Source organism: Tetrahymena thermophila (genome assembly GCF_000189635.1).
Source record: "Tetrahymena thermophila SB210 genomic scaffold scf_8253984, whole genome shotgun sequence".
NCBI lineage: Eukaryota > Ciliophora > Oligohymenophorea > Hymenostomatida > Tetrahymenidae > Tetrahymena > Tetrahymena thermophila.
The window spans coordinates 29750-52835 of record NW_002475999.1 but is presented as its reverse complement, the minus strand read 5'-3'; the positions used below and the strand labels follow the sequence as shown (position 1 = coordinate 52835).

General features: G+C 22.8%; 8 protein-coding genes across 8 annotated transcripts; 2 read left to right on the top strand and 6 right to left on the bottom strand. All coding sequences in view use genetic code 6, as the record gives it.

Moving 5' to 3' along the window:
- Nucleotides 1-384: 384 nt before the first annotated feature.
- On the top strand, nucleotides 385-2759 carry TTHERM_00865270 (DnaJ carboxy-terminal domain protein; the record flags this gene model as incomplete). The annotated part of the gene is made up of 8 exons (XM_001026767.4): nucleotides 385-592; nucleotides 711-862; nucleotides 1071-1179; nucleotides 1242-1621; nucleotides 2008-2257; nucleotides 2317-2456; nucleotides 2521-2629; nucleotides 2689-2759. The coding sequence occupies exons 1-8, from the start codon at nucleotides 538-540 to the stop codon at nucleotides 2757-2759; spliced, it is 1266 nt and encodes a 421-aa protein (XP_001026767.3). The 5' UTR covers nucleotides 385-537.
- Nucleotides 2760-4303: 1544 nt separating this feature from the next.
- On the bottom strand, nucleotides 4304-8280 carry TTHERM_00865280 (Serine/Threonine kinase domain protein; the record flags this gene model as incomplete). The annotated part of the gene is made up of 13 exons (XM_001026768.3): nucleotides 8015-8280; nucleotides 7817-7905; nucleotides 6981-7688; nucleotides 6673-6838; nucleotides 6304-6567; nucleotides 6143-6243; nucleotides 5740-6032; nucleotides 5451-5682; nucleotides 5064-5393; nucleotides 4838-5006; nucleotides 4698-4782; nucleotides 4531-4640; nucleotides 4304-4469 (listed from the first exon to the last, which is right to left on the bottom strand). The coding sequence occupies exons 1-13, from the start codon at nucleotides 8203-8205 to the stop codon at nucleotides 4304-4306; spliced, it is 2904 nt and encodes a 967-aa protein (XP_001026768.2). The 5' UTR covers nucleotides 8206-8280.
- Nucleotides 8281-10363: 2083 nt separating this feature from the next.
- Nucleotides 10364-12421, bottom strand: TTHERM_00865290 (serine/threonine-protein phosphatase PP1; the record flags this gene model as incomplete). The annotated part of the gene is made up of 6 exons (XM_001026769.2): nucleotides 10364-10375; nucleotides 10435-10532; nucleotides 10610-10852; nucleotides 11470-11652; nucleotides 11919-12149; nucleotides 12235-12421. 6 exons carry the CDS (start codon nucleotides 12419-12421, stop codon nucleotides 10364-10366), a joined length of 954 nt encoding a protein of 317 aa, XP_001026769.2.
- Nucleotides 12422-13480: 1059 nt separating this feature from the next.
- Nucleotides 13481-15633, bottom strand: TTHERM_00865310 (hypothetical protein; the record flags this gene model as incomplete). The annotated part of the gene is made up of 9 exons (XM_001026771.3): nucleotides 15376-15633; nucleotides 15233-15292; nucleotides 14911-15099; nucleotides 14760-14849; nucleotides 14578-14690; nucleotides 14454-14525; nucleotides 14189-14397; nucleotides 13963-14132; nucleotides 13481-13909 (listed from the first exon to the last, which is right to left on the bottom strand). Exons 1-9 carry the CDS (start codon nucleotides 15550-15552, stop codon nucleotides 13481-13483), a joined length of 1509 nt encoding a protein of 502 aa, XP_001026771.2. The 5' UTR covers nucleotides 15553-15633.
- A 588-nt stretch (nucleotides 15634-16221) lies between these two features.
- Nucleotides 16222-18996, bottom strand: TTHERM_00865320 (Serine/Threonine kinase domain protein; the record flags this gene model as incomplete). The annotated part of the gene is made up of 5 exons (XM_001026772.2): nucleotides 16222-16759; nucleotides 17381-17868; nucleotides 18293-18391; nucleotides 18572-18711; nucleotides 18873-18996. The coding sequence occupies 5 exons, from the start codon at nucleotides 18994-18996 to the stop codon at nucleotides 16222-16224; spliced, it is 1389 nt and encodes a 462-aa protein (XP_001026772.2).
- Nucleotides 18997-19446: 450 nt separating this feature from the next.
- On the bottom strand, nucleotides 19447-19626 carry TTHERM_00865330 (hypothetical protein; the record flags this gene model as incomplete). The annotated part of the gene is made up of 1 exon (XM_001026773.1): nucleotides 19447-19626. One exon carries the CDS (start codon nucleotides 19624-19626, stop codon nucleotides 19447-19449), a length of 180 nt encoding a protein of 59 aa, XP_001026773.1.
- A 1172-nt stretch (nucleotides 19627-20798) lies between these two features.
- TTHERM_00865340 (hypothetical protein) lies at nucleotides 20799-21435 on the bottom strand (the record flags this gene model as incomplete). The annotated part of the gene is made up of 2 exons (XM_001026774.3): nucleotides 20799-21122; nucleotides 21232-21435. 2 exons carry the CDS (start codon nucleotides 21433-21435, stop codon nucleotides 20799-20801), a joined length of 528 nt encoding a protein of 175 aa, XP_001026774.1.
- Nucleotides 21436-22018: 583 nt separating this feature from the next.
- On the top strand, nucleotides 22019-22519 carry TTHERM_00865350 (peptidyl-prolyl cis-trans isomerase, cyclophilin-type protein; the record flags this gene model as incomplete). Its single annotated transcript, XM_001026775.3, has 1 exon — nucleotides 22019-22519. The coding sequence occupies one exon, from the start codon at nucleotides 22019-22021 to the stop codon at nucleotides 22517-22519; it is 501 nt and encodes a 166-aa protein (XP_001026775.1).
- Nucleotides 22520-23086: the final 567 nt, after the last annotated feature.

Below are 23086 nucleotides of genomic sequence, written 5' to 3'. Positions count from 1 at the left end.
GAAGAAAAGTATAATGAAAATCAATTAAATTTTGAAGAGATATTTACAAATAAGCGTAAATTTGAAAATAATATATTTGCTCGAGTCTTAATTAAAAAATCAATTATTGCTACTTTGAATATTAAAAAACAAAAAATATGAAAAAGGAGGGGGTTTATTAATTTGCTTGTTTTTTTGTTTGTTTTTTAATTGTTATATTAATTACGATATAATTTAATAGGATGATTTTTTAATACAATCTCAAATAATATTTATGTGCAAAGACAGATTGATTTATAGATAGATAGATACAAAGGATGATAACTTAAAGAAGAAAAGAATATTAAGAAAAAGGAAATTAGAAGAATATGTTTTTGTATTAAAGTTTATATATACACTTTAAATAATATAAATATATCAAAAAATATAAAATATATAAATATTTAATTACTTGCAAAATTTAAAGACAAAAAATATAAAATTCTTTTAAATAGTAAAAAATCTTTAAAAAATCAAAAAATAAGCATAAAAAATAAATAAATAAATATAAATCAAGAAATGTTTTTTAATGGTTTTCCCTTCTTTGGCGGTGATGACGGCCATGAATAATATGGTAACATATTTTTTAGATTAATAAGTTGATATGCATCATTTTGTTGGTGCGCTTTAGAATTCATTCTCCTTTTTCACCTCTTTTTCATGTTGAGCAAATATATTTTTTAAATAAAAAGAAATGCCTGGTGGAAGAAAAAAAGATACTGATACCAATAAATTATATGAAGTATTAGGAGTTCCCAAAGAAGCCACTTAATCAGAAATTAAGAAGGCTTTTATGAAAGCTGCAAAAGAGCATCATCCTGATAAAGGTGGTGACGCTGAAAAAGTAATTTTATTTTTGTACTGTTTGAAGCTCTTTTTAAATAATTTAGTAGATCGATTATAACAAGAGCAATCAAAAAAAATTTGCCAAAAATATAATTTTATTCATTTTCATGAAAAATGGAGAAAATCTATTAGATTTATTTTTATTCTTATGAGCAAGTTGCTTATAAAAAGATTATGTAAACTAAATATATTTAAATATAAAATAGTTCAAAGAATATTAAGCTGCTTATGAAGTTTTAGGTGACGCCAAAAAAAGAGAACTTTATGACAAGTATGGTATGGAAGGTGTTGAAAATGGTGGAGCTGGTGGCCAAGGTAGGATAATTAATTGAATAATATAGTTTATAAAAAGCTAAGCATATCAATTTAATAAATAGACTTGTTCGATATATTAAGAGGAGGTGGCAGATAATAATAAAGAGGTGCTTAAAAGATGAGAGGAGCTAAGGTTCCTGTTGAAATTACACTTGAAGATGCTTATTTAGGTAAAACTGTTAATCTTCCCGTCAAGAGACAAAGAAATTGTGAAACCTGTGAAGGCAAAGGTGGATCTAATGTTACTACTTGTGATACTTGCAAAGGTAGAGGTGTCACTATGAAGGTTGTGCGTATGGGTCCTCTTACTTAAAGCTTCTAATAAGAATGCTAAAACTGTAATGGAGAAGGTAAATCAATTAGCGAAAAGGATAAATGCAAGACTTGCAAGGGCAAAAAAGTCTTCAAGCAAGATGCCACCGTTGAAGTTCCTATTGACAAGGTAATAAACAAACAAACAAATAAATGATAACTTTATAAAATCTATAATGAACTTTAGCACTCTTTTTTTAAAAAGTTTAGTTGGTTAGTTATTTAGTGATTTATTAGGCATTCAAATTAAAAATAAGTGAGAAAAACGAATTATTTGCTTTTAAATTAATGCAAATTTTAAACTATTTGTTTTTGATTGATTGATAGATTGATAGATTGCTTACTAGCTAACTAGAAAAAAATTCTAAAAAAATCTAATAAATAGATCTTTTCTATATTTTTAGTAGAATCTTTCCAGAATATTGATTTTATTTTTAGAAATTTTACAAGAAATTCAAAACTTATTTACAATTCTTCAATAATTAAATTATCAAACAAATCTTATTTATAATAAAGGGTGCTTACCAAGATTAAGAAATTATTATGACAGGCCAAGCTGATGAAGCTCCTGGTTACATGGCTGGTGATTTACACGTTATTGTATAAATTAAGAAGCATCCTGTTTTTACTAGATAAGGTGCAGATTTATTCATGGAAAAGAAGATTACTTTGTTAGAAGCTCTTACAGGTTTCTGCTTTAAAATCACTACTCTCGATAAGCACGAACTTTAAATTGCTACTCCTCCTGGTGAAATTATATAAGATGGTAAATATATTTTTGAAAAAATACATTTTCTAAGTATAATTTTGATTAAAAATGATTAGGCGATAAAAAGGTAGTTAAGAACCAAGGTATGCCTTTTTACGGTGATTCTATTTCTCACGGTAATTTGATCATTACTTTCAAGGTCGAATTCCCTAAGAAAGGAAGTATCACAGATGCTCAACTTAAGGTTCTTTCTGATGTAATATAATTAATAATTATTTGAATTATATTTATTTTTTATTATATTTTAAACTAAATATTAGATATTACCTGGCCCTAAACCTAAGAAGGTTGATACTACTAAGGATGATATTTTACTTTTAACTGAATTCGATGCTACTTAAACTAATCCTAGTGAAGAAGGTGGTAGAAGTAAGAATACATACTTAAATTCATTTATCAGAATATTAATAATAATGTTTGTATTTTAGGAGAAGATGACGAAGATGAATATGAAGATGAAAGATAAGGTGGTACCAGAGTACAATGCGGTCAATAATGAGAAAAATAAAAATATCGTTTTAATAAATTGCTAAATTTAATAAAAAAAAAGTATCCAATAATAGCTAAGATATAAGATAATTTTACAGCGAAAAAATATATATCTAAAATTGCTTAAATATAATTAAAATTTAAATCAAAATTCTTATCTTTTGTAAAATTGCAATCTTATATTGAAGTAATAAATATAATATGTGTAATGTTTTTAAGTATTTTCTGCAATTCTAATTAAAGGCATTCAACAACAGAGAGCCTTCCTTTCCAAATTATTTCATCAATTAATATATAACATAAATTAAAACTATAAAATTTTTAAAGAGTAAAAAATTTTTATTTAAAATAAAATTTGAGTATTTTATTTATATTCAAATAATAAATTTATATTAACTCCATAAAAATATTGATAAATTAATATCAAGCAAATATTAAATGATATTGTTATAATAAATAAGGTTAATGAGTAATAATATGTGTAATGTTTTTAAATATTTTCTGCAATTCTAATTGAAGGCATTCAACAACAGATAGCCTTCCTTCAAAATTATTTCATCAATTAATATTAAAAAATAAATTAAAATTTTAAATGGAAAAGATTTTTATTAATAGAAAAATTTGATAATTTAATTTATATTCAAATAATAAATTTATGTTAACTCCATAAAAATATAGATAAATTAATATAAAGCTAATATCAAACAATATTGTAATAATAAATAAGGTTAATGAGTAATAAATATAATATGTGTAATGTTTTTAAGTATTTTCTGCAATTCTAATTGAAGACATTCAACAACAGATAGCCTTCCTACCAAATTATGTAATCAATTAATAAAAAACATTATTTAAAAATATTAAAATTTTAAATAGAAAAAGATTTTTATTAATAGTAAAATTTGAGTATTTTGTTTATATTTATATAATAAATTTATATTAACTCCATAAAAATATAGATAAATTAATATAAAGCAAATATTAAACGATATTGTTATAATAAATAAGGTTAATGAGTAAATTAAGTTGATATTTATTTATTTATTTTTGATTTTTTTGTTTTTTACTGATTGATTGATTTATTTATTTTATTTAAATTGGTGTTTTATTTCTTAAAATCTGTTTAGAAACTTGTACTAGCTATCCTTAAAATTTATTAACGGTTTGCATATTAAATAATATTTATTTGATAGATATACAGATAGATAGATAGATGCTCGTATGACTTGAGTTAATTTTTAATAAGGTTTACCTAATTTTATTGGTTGAAACTGTCAATGTTAATAACATTTTCTATTGAAAATTAAAGAATATTGAATTCCGTTTTAATAATTTTGAAATGTTTATAAATTTATTATCAATCTTTAAAGACATCCAAATTCCTTTGTTTAAGTATTTATTTAATTTTTTTTAGTTAAGTTAGGACTTTAATTTAAGAGTTATAGTATTTAAAATTAATTTTAGTTAGTTATTGGTTATGTTGTTAGCTGTGTAGGTAATTTTTTTTTTGTTTATAAATTTATTTCAAATTTTTTAATTGCTATTTATTTATCTTCACTGCTTGTTGTGGTAGTTATTTTATTCTGCATGCTAGTCTACAAAAGACCATCCTGGAATGTATTCCTTACCATTTTCTACAAAACTGGAAGGTTCGAATACATTAGGATCAAACTTAGTACTAATGCGAATTTTTCTATTTGGAATTGGCACATTCAATTTTCTAAATATAATAAAATTATTTAACATAAAATCTTTATAAAGAATTAATTATAAATAAATACCTTTATTCTGCTTCCTCCCAATTTATATTTGCAAAGAATTGATGAGCTTTTATTTCATCTGCATCACCTTTACCAGAACCTAGTCTCTTAGCTGGGTTTCTTTGTAATAACTTATATTATAAATTTATTTAATAAATTAAAAATTTTATTTAAAAAAATTAATATACTGCTTTTAAAAGAGAGCGAGCATCGTTGCTTAAGAATGATGGAAGTTTGAGATGTCCTTTTTCGATGTTATTAAACAACTCTTCTCTATAATTATTGTTAATATTATTTAGATTCATTTTTTTTTATTGAAAAATAATACTTGTTGTTTGCATAATAAGGTGGAATTCCAACCAGCAGTTCGTACATTACTACTCCTAGTAAATACCAGTCCACAGCTTTACCATGGCCACATCTTTTAAGCATTTCTGGGGCAAGATATGCCACAGAGCCACAAAATGATTTGGCCCCTGTAGAATGGTCTAGTACACCTATTTTTATAGTAAATTAAAAATTTGAACAAAAGAAAATTTTTAAAAAAATTTTACCTTCTTTTGATAAACCGAAATCAGTTAACATTGCATGACCTTCATGGTCTAATACTATGTTATCTGGCTTCAGATCTCTAAAAATAACATCTTTTTTATGTAAATGCTCAAGGGCAAGAGTAATTTCAGCTAAATAATTTCTTACTCTATCTTCAGTAAAACGCTTTTCCTTTTATAAATGCTCTCCAAGATCTCCTCCAGGGCAATATTTTAAAATCAAGAAGAGTTTATCCTAAGTCTAAAAGGCAAAATTTAATCTAACAATAAATGGATGCTTAGTAACAGAGAGAACATTTCTTTCAGTTAATGCATATCTGGTTAAGTTATGTCCTTTTTTAATAATCATATTTAACTTTTTCTAAAATATTATTATAATGATTTTTTTACTCATAATTTTAGATTTGTGAAGAACTTTCATTGCATAAAGCTATTGAGAATCTTTCTTTTCTACTAAATAAACCTCGCCAAAGCTTCCCTTACCAATCAAACCATGTACAATAAAAGAATTAGGTCCTATTTTTTCTTCATCACTTAAATTTGATGTGTCAACATCTGAATTATTAAAGCTGCTTTTGCTTTCGTTTTATTTCATCGCAGTGATTTAAGTAGAATTATTACTCTTTTTTTTTAAAAATAATAATTTGTCTCATTCTATTTAAAAATTAATAAATCTTACTATTTAATCCTAACCACTACTAAACTGTTTAATATTTGGTTAAAAGTAATTATTAGGACTCTGCCCATTATTGTGTACAGTGAACATCTATTAAATGTTATCTTAGTTTGTGTTAAATATTCTAACTTTAGGATTCTTTTTTTGCATAGCTTTCTAAAAAACAAAAAAATTATCAAAAACTTTTTTAATTTCGTCGTCTTTGCAAATATCATAAGGTTCTTTGTTCTATCTATTTGGGATCTTATAATCTAAACTAGGTTTTTTAAGAAGCATTTCTACTATCCTTTTATTACCTTAATATTTTAAAGAATTTATTTATGAATTACGTTTATTATTATATAAACAATATAGCAAATGATAAAATTTATCTCAATTCTAGGTAAAGAATCAAATTTAATTATACCATTCATGCAAGCATGATGTAATGCTGTGTTTCCATTGCTATCCTAAAAATTTATATCAGCGCCAGCAGTCATCAAGAGTTGAAGCACATCTTCATAGCCTCTATTTAATAAAATTGATTTTAAATATATTCCAACTTCAAGATTAATTTTAAATGATTACCCTATTGATGCAACAATTAATGGAGTTTGCTTGATGTTGCTTTCTGAGTCTATTGTAGCTTCATGATATAGCAACTAAGATACAAGTTTCGTATTTCCATTTTGGCAAGCATAATGCAGAGGAGTCCAATCGTTTGAAGTTTCTTTAATGTTTACATCTGCTCTCATATCTCCTAATTTTTTATCAAGTAGTTCTAAGCATTGATTAGTGTTATTTATCTTAGCATGAAGTAGTAAGTCGCTGTTGATTTTTCTTTTTTTGTTCCTTTTTAAAATAGCGACAATAAAATAAATAAATTAATTGAATAATTAAGTATTGTATTTTTTTATGCAGTTATTCTTAATGAAATAATTTTTATTATCAAATTACCACCAATCTGTCCATGCACTATTGCCCTGAGGTTACTGAGAAGGGGTTCCTTGATTTTAATGTTAATTTTAATTAGTTCCACTAATTTAGTTATTTATCTAAGCGTTTGCTTGCTTTGGACTTCTTTGTATTTCCTTATCAAACTGTCTTATATCAAAAACTTCACCTATTTATTTTACATTATAAAAGTAAATTTTAGTTTAGTTCAAAAAATAAGTTTTAATAAAGAAAATTAGGATTTGACAGCCAACCAACATAGTGTTTTTCTAAATAAATAAATAATTAATTAATTAAAAGTAAATTTTTACCAGTATCTTTGTTTACAATTTTGAATATACTTGAATCCTGTTCTTATGTAGTCTATTAAACTTCTTTTTATTTTAAATTATTAATTCTAATCTAGTTTAGTTATTATGTGAGGTCATTCATTTATTAGTTTTGGGATTAGCTGCTTTATTACTGCATTTACAATTTTTACTATGCGTACTAATTAACTTATTAAGAGTTATTATTATTATTTACAGGAACGAACTAAGTTACTGGCTATTAGCTAGATTTGAAAGGAGATTAATTAAAATGCTAATTATTCATTTAATTCATTACTGGAATAGCAATATTTCTTTAAACATTCCCTATAAAAATATCCTAATTTTACTAAGACTTGGAACCTTATACCTATCTACTTTCAGGCATAAGCTTAGCTCCTCCTCCAACTCCTCCAACAGAAATACCTTCGTCTAAGATAGATCCACTAAATGAATCAATATATTCTTGATTTTTTTGAGGGAAATTAGAATTAATTTAATTGATTGCCTAGTTATTGTAATTTGTGTTGTTTTAGAGTGGAGTTTTTAAAGCATTAGACTGTTAATACACTTATTATTAAAGTAAGCCTTGTTAATTTTGCTGCTACTATTGTAGAGATATATTTTATTACAGTTATTATTATTGATTGTAAGCGTTTGTTTGACTTCGCGGGCTTATACTTGCCATATTTATACTAGAGTAAGGGATTTCTAATTTTTTTAGTAATAATATTTGAGCTCATAATATTTATTTATTTAAAAATTGATCTATAAAATCAACCTAACTACTGACCTATCGATTTCAAATTGAAAAAATAAATATAAAAGCAATAATTTACTTTGCACTTAAGGCTGAGCATAGCTTTGTTAGACTTAATAACTTGATAGGCTCTACTGCATTTGCACTTGATTCTATGCATAGTTTTATCTATTTTATTATAAATAATTTTTCTTTAAAAACTAAACCGCTCAATCAATCTGAATGATAGATTCAATAATTTTTAACAAATTGCAATAAAAGGCTATGTTTTATGTACCTTGAAGCAGACATCATGTTATTTTAAGGATGATATGGATACTACTAGCCAATTTATTATTTAACTTAATATGAATTCAAACCGCTAGATTGATTTGAATAAATTTATTATCCAATTTGTTGTCCAATATGCTATTAATTGCTATACCCATTTTAATTTGAATTTAAACCACCTTGACCCTATTAGTACATTTAATCAATTGCTTACTTTGTTTTTTTGCAAATTTAATTAATTTTTGTTTTGATTTTTTAATTAATTACTTGTTTTTATTTATTTGTTAGATTACTAAGCTATTTGCTTGAACAAAGCAACTATAATACCAGTTTTTTATTTATTTCCTCATTAAATTGTTTGTTTGTTCGCTTCATTAATTGATTTGCTCTCTAAATATTTCTTTTTTTTTTAATAAATGATGTATGTCTTTCCTTATAAATTTTTAATTGATTTACCAGGCAAAACACGCAATTAATATTTTAAAGGAAAATAAATAATAAACTAGTTAAAAATTAAATTGATCTAATTGTTAGACTTTTTTTTTAAGTAGAAACACTTTCTTTGTTTAGTGTATAAGTCGAATAACACCTCAATTTAAAATGCTAATTTCTTATAACAAGTATTTTTATCTTTATAATTTTTTATCTTTAAATTTCATTGCTATCACATTTATTGTGATTAATTTCTTTAGTTTGTTGATTCATAATTTTATAACCTTTAAATTTTGTCTCCTTAGTATTAGTTAAATTTCGAAAAGAATTTCTAAATAAAAATAGTCTTTTAAATATAGAAATATTAAGCCTACCAATTCAAATAGTTGATAGGTGAATTTTATAAAAATACCACTTTCAAATATTTCTTTAACATAATTAATTAATTTCAAATAATTAAAATTGTTGATATGAAAAATTAAAAGAAAATTCATATAATTTTAGCTAAGTGTCAATAGCTAAAGCATTCAAAATTAATATATATATGATAAACTTAACATTTTTAAAGCACATTTCCTAATCATTTAATTTGAGGATATTATGATTTATACTTATTTATTCCATCATTTTAGCACCTGATAGATCTTACAAAGCACAAAGTAGTTTGATTTATTTTACTTGAGTAAAATTTGAATACAGCATTTCTTTTTTAAAAGAAAGTGCGTTTCCAAATAATTTTAAAATGCGTAATAACAATAATTGATGTTAATCTATTTTACTAGCTAAATATATTTAAAATAAAATTTTTAAAAAAGCAATTAATTATTCTTAATTTGAATTATAATTTTTAAAAAGAAAATTTTATTTATTTGAATTAATTTAATTTCTTTTCAAATATTAAATTTGCATGATCAAAGTAAAATTCCTTTTTAAAAATTAACACTCCAAATAAGTTTCCTCTCTCGATTGTCAATTTTTCGATTGTGAAAGAACAATTAAAATTTTTTTTTAAAGTCAATAAACTTTGATGTTAAAATATAATTTTTATTAATTAATACTCCAAAAATATCAAAAAAAAGTTTCTTTAAAAAAAAACTATTTTTTTTATTTCCAAATTAAATTAAAATTTTTAATTATTTTAAATAATTATAAAACAAAATACTCAAATCTATTTTAGTTAGTCTTAAAATGTAGATTTTTATCAATAATTTTAAATTTAAAATTATTTTTCAAAGTAAAAATACTTTATTTATTATTGAGTCTTTTAAAAATAAAACAGCTTTGATTTTTTAACACTTGAGAGTTTTTGTTAACACTCTTTGTTAATAAAAATCAGCTGATTTAATTTTAATGTAAGTGTTAAGAGATTAAAATATAAAATTTTTTGAAAAATGAGTTTTAATTATTAATTGAAGAGAATAAAATGTTTTATTTATTACAAATATAAAATAAAATAGAATAAAGAATGTTGAAGTAATTAATCTCGAGGGTTGAGTTCAAGGAAGATAATTAAAATTCAGCTTAGTTTTAAAAATGCAGATAACATGGATACTTATAATGTTATAGATAATTTTTTACTATATTGGAGAAGATTAAAAAATATTCTCTTAATTAACTATAATTATTAAATACATAAAAATATTTATAAGTTAATTTTGTTTTATTGAACATAAAATTAAATGTTATTTATGTTTGGTTATTTATAATTTGTTTGCTTTTTCTATTTAAAATTACAAAGTTAGCTAGCTATTTATTGAGTACTTATTAATATATTTGTTAAGGGATTTAAGATTAAAAGGCCATCATGGATTTGATATTTTTTTTACTTTTACCATTATAACCAATCTCTGAGCATCCATCCATAAGTAAATGATAAACAAAAATGTTAATTTATAATTTATTTGATTACTAACTAATTTATCTTTCAATTGACAAACTTTTTTTATAAAATAAATTTTGCATTAACTTATACTTAAAATACTTCTAAATAATTACCTTTGGAGTTTTAGGACGTTAAGTTTAAGATTTTTTATCTGCAGGTTTTAATATTTAGAAGCTACACATTAAAGTCTCATCTACAGACATTAAAGCACCTAATTAAATAATAATAAAATTATAGATAAAATGTCAAATTTTAATACCATTATTTGCTTATTAAAAAATAATTTACCGCAATTATCAAATTCACCACAATAATTAGGAGCTGAAAAGATTGTGACTAACTATCTTTTTGCGAAGAACTCATATCCATCTTCGACTACCTAATGTGCTCTACATATTAAATCTAAATCTTATTTCTTTAGGAATTTCGAGACCTCATCTGGTCCAAATATATAACTAACACCTCTTTCATTATCACCCCAACCAAGAATATCTTTTTCAGGGTCACTCCACAATAGATCGCATAATAAACCTATTTTAAATTTTAATAATTATTATTTTTAGTCAAACTTAAAGTGATTAAAATATATTTATTTTCTCTAAATTTTAACTTTTTTGTTAGATGTTGGTTGAAGCTACTTTATTATTATATATATGCTTACTTATTTTTATATATTTGTAAATCTTAAATATGATTTAATTTCCTTTAGTTTAGTTATCCATTATTATTTTTTATTGATAATACAAATATTATTGAACATCACTAAATTTTTAAGTATGAATTATTCTATTGGAAGTAACATTTAGTTAGATAATATTCTGGTTAAAGTTTGTGATAAAAATAAGTTGAATAATCTATTTCACTTGAATCTGATTTATTCAATACTTTATTTTGCTTCATATTTTTTGCTTCGCTAAATTTATGAATCTTAAGTGACAATTAATCTTTCTTTAAGATAGTGTTTGCACTAAAAAAATAATTAACATCAATTTAGTATGTATGAAAGAATAAACATGTGCTATTTCCTTGTTTTGCTAACTAGAAAGATCTTGAAATATTCATTTTTTAAAAATTCTATCAGTTAATTTTGAAAGTAGAGAAAATAAATTTTGATGTTTGTTTGGTAAGATAGTTAGTTAATTAGTAACCTTAGTCAGGAACTTCAATTGGACGTGTTATACGATGAATAGATTCTATATTATTAAATTCAGGAGAAGGTGAAAGACCTCCGTGCATACAAATAATTTTTTCATCTATCACTGCACAGACTGGAAGGCAATTAAAGCAGTCAGTAAAAATTTTCCAGAGCTTTATATTATATCTTCTTTTACCTTTTTATTTCATATACAATTAAATTACAAAATAAGTTATTAGCTAAAAATGAGCAAATTTATTTGACTTAATGAGAAATATTTCAAATATAATTGCTTTTTTTAATTGAAAATAGTGTGATTAGCTAGAAATAATCTATTATTTTTTCTGTTATTTATCCTTCTTATTTAAAAAACTTTCAATCATTTTCTTCTAATTTTTGAAAACACGAATTTAGGCTGCTCTGAGCAGAAATTAATTTCTCCTTAAAAATAAAAACTCTTACATTCATCATAGAAACCATATATACGATTAATGGAGGAGCATTCGTGGTTACCACGAAGCAAGAAGAAATTCTCAGGAAATTTGATTTTATAAGCTAAGAGCAAACAAATTGTTTCTAGTGATTATTTGCCTCTATCAACGTAATCTCCTAAAAAGAGATAATTGGCATCAGGAGGGAATCCTCCGTATTCGAAAATTCTAAGTAAATCAGGGAATTGGCCATGAACATCACCTATTATTTAAATGTTTTTTATTGCCTTAATGTTACCCTAAAAACATTTATTTTAATTTTATCGAAAAATAAGGCTTCTAATTACCACAAATTTTAATGGGAGCTTCTAACTCTAAAAGCATTGGCTATTGCAAAAAGATTTCTCTTGACTTCATGCAAACAGCCCTAATTTCGCTTTCAGCCAAAACCTAACTTTTAGCTGCTCTACTTTGCTTTGGATCTATCAATTTTGATAGGATATCATCAATATCAATGACTGTTTTTCCGTCCATTATCGCTATTTAATGATTTGTTTAATCTTCTTCAGTTTCCTTTTATTTTTTCTTTATTTTTTTTATTTTTTTGCTTTTTCTGCTTCTTTAGATTGATTATTTGATGATTTATTTGTTAATTTGTTAGCTATAGTTTACTATTCTTGCTGTTTTAAACTACTTAGTAATAATTCATGTTTCTTCTTATTAACTTCTAATGTCCGATCGATACATACTCTCTTTTATCGCATTCATTTTTTATCTGTGTTCTATTTTATTTTTTTCATATTTACTTCATTCATTCATGTTATTTATTTATTTATAATACTTATTTATTTTTTAAATTAATAATCAAAGTAAATAAATTTTTTATTCTTCTCTTATCTTTATAAATTGCATTTTTTTTTTTTTGACAATTATCAAACGAATAACTAACTTTCTTTATTTTTCTTATAATCTTATTAATAAATAAATAAATATATTTTTACTGTCTCCTTTAATGGTTTTTTGTCATAGGCTATCTATATCTCATACACAATAAATAAATATTCTTTCTTTTCGGAAGTTTGTTTATTTATATTTATTATTTTTATTGGTTTTAAATAATGTATAAAGATTAATATGATATTTATCTTTTTTCACCATTCAATAAATAGATTAATTTTTCAAGTATTTTTTTAATTTAAATAAAATTTTTTTAAATCATCTTTAGTAGTAAATTAAATCTTTTTTGCTTTAAATTAGCTTAAAATAAATCCATAAATTTATTTTCTTAATTTTAAAAGGAAATTAATTCACTTTGAATACAAACAATCAAAAAATTTTTAATTTGGAACATTAAAAAAAAAAAAAATTTAGATTGAATATGCCCGAATTGTAAATAGTAAAATAAACTAAAAATCATTAGAAACATGTTTTCAAATATGCTTAAAATTTTTCAGCAGCTTAACAGAACTTTTAATACAATTAAATATTTTGTGGTCTCTGAGAATTCGTTTAATAAATTAGCATATTGTGAACATTTACACTGTTAAAAAGCATATAGAGACATGTTAAAAATAATTAAAATAACAAATTTAATCAGCTGTTAAAACCTCCAGTTTTAATTCTAAATTTATTTTGATTACTATCTGAAGGAATTATATTTCCTCTGCTAGGTAATTTTTCGGGTTTGTTACTAGATTTGGGAGGGGCAGTAGCACCAAAAGTATTTTCCTCAAACTATGGTTAAGTTCTTTATCCACTTTATCTTCTCCTGCTTTATCTCTAAGGCTTAGAGGATTGATATACATCACCAGTTTAAGAAAATTATTAATCTTATGTATTCTAATTATTAGAAACTGTTCTTAAGTTTTACTTTTATTGTTAACCAAAAATTTCTTCATGGTCGTTTTCATAATTGTTGTTTCCTATTTTGGGTAAACTTATTTTTCCAGGCTCATTAATTCTAAGATCTTATTGTGCTTAACCTGATTAGTAATTTGTTTAATTTACATTTTCTAATATTCCCTATTTTTAATTTTTAACTAAAACTTCTATAAAACTATTTTAATTTATTGTACTTCGTTATAATATTATATGTCATTAGTATCTGCAAAACCATTCTCTGTATTAACAAAGTCTTCTCTCTTAGTCATTTAAACTTTATCCCAAGAACTAAGATTAGGTTTCTTATTGATTAATTTTTCAATATCGTGAATGTTAATTTTATCTAAAGTGATTATGTCAAATCCTAAATATATTTAAATTTAAATAACTAAAAAAAAAAAAAGATTAATTTTAATTTACCTTTTTTATATTCATCAAGATATTTCTAATCACATAATCCATTGAGAAGACGCTACTAACGTCTGTCCTATATTTCTAAATTTCTTTCATGATACTCATTTTCTACTGCATATCTTATTTTGTATCTTTTTTTAGCATTTTCCCTTTGCTAATCAATTAACTTTAATTCTTCTGGGATAGGCTTATTTCTATCAAATATAACAGTCTCCCTTTAATAAATTATTTAACAAATTTATCTCTATACTTCATGTTAATTTGGCTTTACCTATATCTCAAAGAAGGTGGAAGTTTTAAAATTGCATTTTTACCATGGCTTTGATTAGTCTCTTTCAATTATCTTTTACATAAAAACCATTTATATAAATATATTCGACAATATAAATCATTACTCCTAAAATGCCTTTTCTTAATCAGGATCATAAAGTAAGCCACTCACTATGTTAAATTTATGTGTTTTTCTATATTTTTCATCGAGCTTGTTTTTAACTGTTTCCTCATCATTCTAATTTCAAACAAAATTTATTTAGGCTGATAAAATAAACTACTTATTTATTTATATTTTTATGTTTACTTATATTTTTGTTTCATGGTTTTCAGTATATTTATTTGTTATAATATTGAAATCTCTGGTTTTACTCAGGTCCGTTTTCTTTTCAATAACCTGCATATCATTCAAATGAATATGTTAATTACTTCTAATTACTATTTAAACCTAATTTTACCTTTTCTTGCTTAAGTACTTTAACATTTTCATACATATATTTCTCTAATGGTGTATTAGAAATGATGTTGTATTCTCGCACAGATGGCTTTATAACACTCTTAGTATATGTCTTTTCAGGAATAATCTAAACATCTAATTTTTCTAAATTAACAATATCATAATCTTTTTGATACTTCTCGATGTGCTTCTATCATTTAATAAAGTGAAGGAGATAAATAAATAAACAATTAAGCAAAATAATAGATTTAATTTATCATATATCATATATATCTGCAAGTTAAATAATTTTATTTAAAAGCTAATATAGCTAAAAGTATTACATTTTTTTTAGTTTTTGCTGCCTAGAGCTTAAATTATGTTTTAGCTAAATCGTCCTTATCCTATTTATAATTTATAAAATTATTTTAATGTCTAGTTGCTCATTCATTTATTAAACTAGTAATCTCTCAATTAATAAAGATACCTAAGAAGGATCATTAAAAACTTAAAGAAGAGGATCAAATATTTTTTCTTTATCCTTAATATTTTTTTAGCTAACTCTCTCTACTTTAGGGTTTTCATACCCTCTTTCCTTTCTTTGCTTATTGTAATCTTATATATCATTTCTCCAGTTGGAGATATCTTTCTCTTCTATGAGCATTTATATTTGACTAATGTATGTTATATTTTTTATTGCTTTCTTTATATTTTAGAATCCTTATATGGTTTTAATGTTTGTTTTTGGTATAAAATTTATAATATCTATAAAATAGTTGGTAAATTAGTTATTTTTTTTCTTTAATTTAATAAAACAAACAGTAAAAATCCATCTTAGCTACTATAAATCAATATTTTTACTTTTCTTTTCATTCAAAATTCTACTATGAAATTATAAAATTATTATTTTCTTTTTTATGCTTTAAAATCAAAAACTATTTATTAATTCTAAATTCATTATTGAAAATATTTTTTTCAATCAAAAATTTATTTAAAAATTAAGATTGTCTATTTATAGATTTATTTATTGGTAGATTAAATTGCATTAGAGATATTATATTTGTTTTATTTGGCATTATTTACATTAATTTTAATACAAAATGTATATAGATAGATAGATAAAATTAAAGGTTGAAAAATAAAATATTATTTATAATTTTAAAATAAATATTGTTAAATTGAAATAGTCAAAAGTTGGTAGGTCAGTGAGATAGATAGATATATTGGTTCATTGTTGAATTGGTTATTAAGAAAGTAGTTTTAAAATATAGTTTTTGGATTTAATTTATTATTTTGATTTAGATCAAAGGTTCCTTATCATTCATTAACTAGCTCAATTTATTTATTTTTATCTCAATAAAGTTATATTAGAGATAGTAGAGAGCACGGATTTTTAAGAGTCAAATTTAGATGTTGTGTGTTGCTTCATAGTTTAAGGAGAGTAATTCATTATATTTTTGTTGTTTTTAAGTGGTGTAAATTATTTATTTAAAGTATTCAAATAATCTGTAAAAGAATGTGAATTCTTCCCACAACTATATGTCAATCTTTTAGAAGTCTTGGAATACTAACATGAAAGGTTTTAATTAGAATAACAATTTTAACTTTCATTTTATAAATCCTTTTTTGGTGGAGTAAGTTCGCATATACTGCTAAAACGAATGTTTAGGTCTTAAGAGCTCAAAATTTGATTTTCTTGTACATTTCTATAAACAAAAGGATGCTTAAGTCCTTCTTAAGGCTGAATTCTGTTATTTAAGTTCGGGTTTAAAAGTTACTTAAGAAGATCTTATGCTTGTTATGAAAGTGATTTATATTTTTAATTATTTGTAAAAGATTGATTCTCCATTTTAATGATCATTTCGTTCTCTCTGTTAATAAAAAATATAAGATTAATAAAAAATACTTTTATGAGACTTCTGTTAGTAAAATATTTATCAGAAGATAAGTTAAGATTTTCTATTTTTAAATTAGTTGTTAAGCTTAATAACTAACTAGCTAATTCATTCTTGGTTTTTTTAATTAAATATCTTTATTTTAAAATAATTAATTAGATGGTGGGAAAAGTTTTTTAGCTTATTTTCAATATTATTAGAAGTTATTAAAATACCAATCAGTGTAAAAGCAAATATTCGTTAGTAACTTGTTTAAATTTTTTTAATTCAATGATTTATATTCAACTTTATTATTAATAAATTTTAATAATAAAAAGATTTAATGCAAACAAATTTTTAGTTCATTAATTCAAATTTCAAAATCTAAAAATCTATGATTTTTCTAACAAACTTATAGGTTAAAGGTTTGAGGATGAAGGGATGGATGGGGATAAGTGGATTTGTGGTAATATGGATATTTTTAGGAACTCTATTAACTTATTTTTTCTTTTAAAGAATTTAATTAATTGTTCTAACTAGATCAAAATAGAATATTTTATATGTCATTCAAATTATTTCTTTCATGCATTTATTTTGCTAAGAAAAATTCATTAATACCTGTATGTGTAATTGAAAGGCTTTAGACCTGTAAGCATTTCAAATAAAGTTATACCAAGAGACCAGCAGTCAGCAGTTTCGTTATAAGGGTCTCCTCGTATCATTTCAGGAGCTTTATATAAAGGAGTCCCTGTTGGAGTGCATAGTTCATGCGAGTCGTTAAAAAATCTTGATATCCCAAAATCAATCAAAGTAACTCTTAGAGACTCAGGATGAATGAGAATGTTAGAGGGTTTTATGTCTCTATGAACAATTTTATTCTAATGCAAATAACTTAGCGCACTTAGAATTTATATAGTGATTTTAGATGAAATTTATTCAGTGAGTCTCTTATTGAAGCTCTTTTCAATGAATTATTTAAGAGTTATGGCATCAGAATATTCTGTGATGAGCCTAACATACCCTGTTTTTTCGTTTACAAACATTTCAAATACTTTTAAAATATTGTCATGGTTCAATTCTTTAACTATTTGATACTCAGTCTTAGCCTTAATTATTGATAAATAAATAAGAAAAAATTAGATTTTGAATTTATTCAAAAATAAAGTGATAAATAGATTAATTTTTTATTTCATAATTTTTAAAATTAATTAGTGTTAATTAAGAGAAATTGTGTGGATTTTTAATAATTTTGATATTTTTGGAGTGTTGATAGCATTTAATTTGAATGACAATAAGAAAATTAGAAGCAAACAGCTAACTCTCTTAAATCTACATTTTAGATGCTTGCATCTAATTCAAATAACATTGGGAGTTTATAAGTATATTTAAATATCGAATTTTATCTTTATGTTGATTTCAAGCTAAAATCTGACAGTCTTTAAATCAGGATAAATTAAAAACATGTTTGATATTTGAGTGCATTTTTAATTAAATAGATCGATAACTCAATAGAAATATTATTTGTATTACTTAGTTAATTATTTCTAGATCGTCTGTTCTTATAATTTTAACAGCATACATTTTATTGTTAAGCTTGTTCAAGCATTTCTTCACTATGCTGTGACTTCCCTATTTATCCATTTAAAAAAATAATTATGAGATTAATGTAAGATTTAGTTTTTATTATTGCTTTTTTATGCAAAAATAAAAACATGTTAAATATTTTTTTCATTGATATTTATTTTAAAATATATCAAGCAACATTAAAATATTTATATGAGAATTAAATGTCATGAAAAATCTTCTAACCTCGCCAATCTTCTCTAATTCTTCATATTAGAAGCTATACTCATCTTGTGGAGAATCTAATTTATTCATAGAGAGGTCTACAGTTTACTGACTTCTAAGTTTTTGTTTTAGAGAGAATCCATTTGCTATAGTAAGCTAAGCTAATTATTAATATGTATGTAGAAATAATAAAAATTAGTTTTAAGATTTAAGTAGTATATTAAAAATATAAAGGTATTCAAATAGTTAGCAATTTAAGCTATGGAAATGCTTTTGCTCATATTAATTTAAAGCCTTTAAATTGATAATAATTTAAAATTACTCTTCATCCTAGATCTGAAATGCTCTTTTTTACTATGTCCATCCTGAGTCTTAATTGTCGTAGGAGTTATGTTCTCATTTTCATTATTTTACATTTCTTAATATTTCTAGTTCTCCATATTCATCAATGAGATCGTGCTCAAAGTCTATAATTTGAAATATTACTTTGACAGGATAATAAAATCGATATTTAAAATGAGTGCGACTCTTTTGTAATCCAATAATTAAGGTATATTTGTTTTTGTTAAAATTCTATTTCAAAAACAAGATAAATAGGTATTAAGTAAGTAAGTATTTATTTATTTATTATTTTGCTATTAAAGCTATTTATCAAATATTGGCTGTCTTAATTAATTTTCTTTTCTTTCAAATTGTTATTAATTTGTTAATATTATTATTTATTTATTTACAAATATATGTTAATAGTTTGAATCAATAATCAAATAACTATCTATCTATCAATCTCCTCAAATCACTTTAAATTTTCATGATAATTTTTAAAAATCAATTAATGAGTGAGCTAGCTGTTAATTAATTAAAAATATTTGGCGGAAATATACAAGCAAAATATCTAATCAATTTATTTATTAATTTTCATATTCTTTAATCATTATTATTTTATTAGTTCCCCCATCCATCCTTTAATTTTTCCTATCCCCTATTTTGTATTTATTCAGAAGTCTTTTTTGATCAATACTGCCATAAGTCAAATTAATATGAGAAGGAATAAAAGTGAGGGACAATTTTTCCGCCATTTCGAATATCAAATTTGTTGAAATAAGGGAATCTAATCTATATTAATTAGAGTAGTTTCAAATATAAATAAATTAAATTTAAAAATCTTATTTGTGCAGTCATCCATTAATTCATAATTATATATTTCCAATCAAATTCATATCAATTAAAAATTTTACTTTAACACATTTAAATGCACATGTAATTAGTTAAATAATTATAATTTATACCTTTATAAAGTATTATTAATGAAACCTACTTTTAATTATATTTGTTAAAATCATTAAAAATAATTTTAGAAATTTTATATTTACTTAAATTTTTTATTTATTTTTTAAATATAAAGTTTTTCTTACTTCAATATAAAAAATAAATAAAAGCATAAAATAATTAAAAAATAAAATTATTATTTTTTTTGATGTAGAAAATTAAGACAATTATTTTTTGTCTTTAACTATTATTTGATTGATATATTTAACATCAATAAACAAAAATTATATTTTTTAACTAGAAAGCATTTTTATACTTTTTACTAATGAATAAAGGATTAATATTTATAGCCAGATATTAATTTAGCTTTTTAATAAATCCAAAAAAATATTTTCTAACATATTAAAACAATTAGTATAAAAGTTTTTATTTATTTGACTAATCAAATTTGATATTTTGATCATTTATTTTAGTTATCTGGTGATTATAATTAAAGTAAATTACTAAATAGAGTTAAGATAGATAGAAAATAAAATAAACTATCAAAAATAATTTTATAAAATAAAAAATTTTGATTTTAAAGAAGAAACAAAAGAACAGTGATCTAATACATATTAAATAATACTTTTAACAATAATTGTAAATGGTTTTTTGGAAAAAATATTTGGAAGTAAAACATATATAAAAATAAAATAGATAAATAAATATTAAGGTTAATGAAGATTTTTAATAAAATTAAAATTTAGAGTAAAAATGACCTATTTTAATTAATTATTAATTCATTTTAGTGTTTTATTATAATTAATTTTTTATTTTATTTACTAGCTAATAATAATTTATCATAGATGAAACTATTTTTATTATATAAATGCTAGTCTTACCAATCAATCAGATAATTTATTATTATTATTATTATGCATCAATAAAACTAATCGTATTTGTTAATATTTTTCAACCAACTTATTCAGCTATTAAATAAATTTCAAAATTTGTAGACTATCTTAAATCCTACATCATTTTCAATAACATTTACCTTTAAATTTAAATTTTTAGCAAACTAAACATTTTCATCATACTATCCTCTTAATATCAGGACATCAGATACTTATTTATCTGTCATTTCATTTATTTGTTACTAAATATTGTATATTCTATCACCTGTTTCCTTTACCTTTAATGAACACTCTTCGAAAAGAAGATCCCACTACTTTTTTGCACTATCTTCCATTTTTGAAAAACTTTACCTAATTTATTCCATATCTAATTTACTCTATTTTAAGTCACTTTCAAACTCATTCAAGAAATTCTATATTATTAATTTAGTAATAAAAAAATGAAAAGCCAAATACATGCTTAAAAATTTTATTCACATAAAATCTAATCCTAATTAAATGAGAATTATGATATAAATTTACTTCTAACTTATTTATCTAATCACGAACTGGCATGCTATTTGTTGGATCAGTAGGAGGCTATATATATTAAGGTATTTCTTCCTATTCTGCATTATGTAAAGGTGATTTTATTCCTCTATTTGTCTAAACGAAACTCCTTTAGCTAGGTGAATCGCTACTTTATTATTAACCTAAAATAAACTTTTTCCCTAATTTAATATTCATAGATACTATATTTTAAAATGATTTTTTTAGTATATAACTCTTAATATAGATTAAATCAGATATCAATTTTTATTATTGTAATTATTATCTTTTTTCTTTAAGGTTAATACTTTTTCAATATTGGAAGTAAAAATATATAAATAAATAAGTAATCAAAATTCTTTTTATTACAATAATTATATATAATTGATGATTAATATAATCCATTCAATATAAGCTATTCTAAAATTAAATTATTCTTTTATTTTAATTAAAACCATTATTTGCCTGTAAAGACTCTAATCTATTTAATTACATCAATTATCATTTAAATTATTTAATAATATATTAAACAACTTTGTTAAATATTTACTTATTTTTATTTCTATTTTAACTCTTAAAACGGATTTTTTTGTTTTATTTTCTTTAAAAAGCAATAAATTTTGTTGATGTTATGGATATTAATATGAATGTAAATAAAGTTTGTCATTTTTATCTTGAAATATGTTCTATAAATACTAAAAATTTTATGTTTAAAGAATTAATAATTAATTCAATAAAAAAATATAAACTTTTAAATAATCACTAATAAAGAAAAAAGAAAATGTCTAAATTCCCTAATGTATACTTTGATGTAGTTATAGGAACTGCAGAACCAAAAAGAATAGTTTTTAAACTTTATGATGATGTTCCATTGACAGCTGAAAATTTTAGAGCCTTGTGCACTGGAGAAAAGGGCTTTGGATATCAAGGATGTCCTTTCCACAGAATTATTCCCGAATTTATGATTTAAGGAGGAGATTTTACAAACAGAAACGGAACTGGTGGAAAATCAATTTATGGCGAGACCTTTGCTGATGAAAACTTCAATCATAAACATGTAAAAAAAGGACTTTTATCCATGGCAAATGCAGGACCAGGCACTAACGGCTCATAGTTCTTTATCACAACAGTTCCCTGCCCTTGGTTGGATAATAAGCATGTAGTATTTGGTGAAGTTATTGAAGGCTTGGATGTTGTTGATGAATTAGAGGAAACAGGAACCTCTATGGGAAGACCTAAAGGTGGAAAATAATCTTATATCAAATCATGCGGTTAACTTTGATTACTAAATAAATGCTACTTCATAAAAATCTAGCTCAGTTAATTATTAATAAATAAATAATTATATTTTTTAAATAAAAATGTATTTATGCAAATAAAAAATTCTTATCTGATATTTTTTTTAATAGCTTAATAAAATCACTCATTAAATATGAAATATTATTATCGCTAATTAGCTTTTAGCATTTTTAATATTTTTATATTAATTGTGTTTATAATCTACCATTCTTTAAAAATTTATTATTCTTTATCTCCTAATTAATTTTTTAGTCAAGTAAAAAAATTTATCCAGTTTCTAATCTGAAATTTATAAATTTTAATTAGTAGATGATAATTAATTAATTATTAAAACGTTTAAGATTTTTATTTTTAGTATTTTACCTATTTTAAATTTAAAATAAGAAAGTACTTCTAACATTAAAAAATAAACAATGAGTTTTTAAATATTATATTAAAAAATAATTATTTAATTCATAAAAAAATATAAAATAAATCTATTAAAATAATTTATTTTCTTTATGATATAAAATGATATTTCAAAAAATAAAAAGGATAATACTTTAATTAA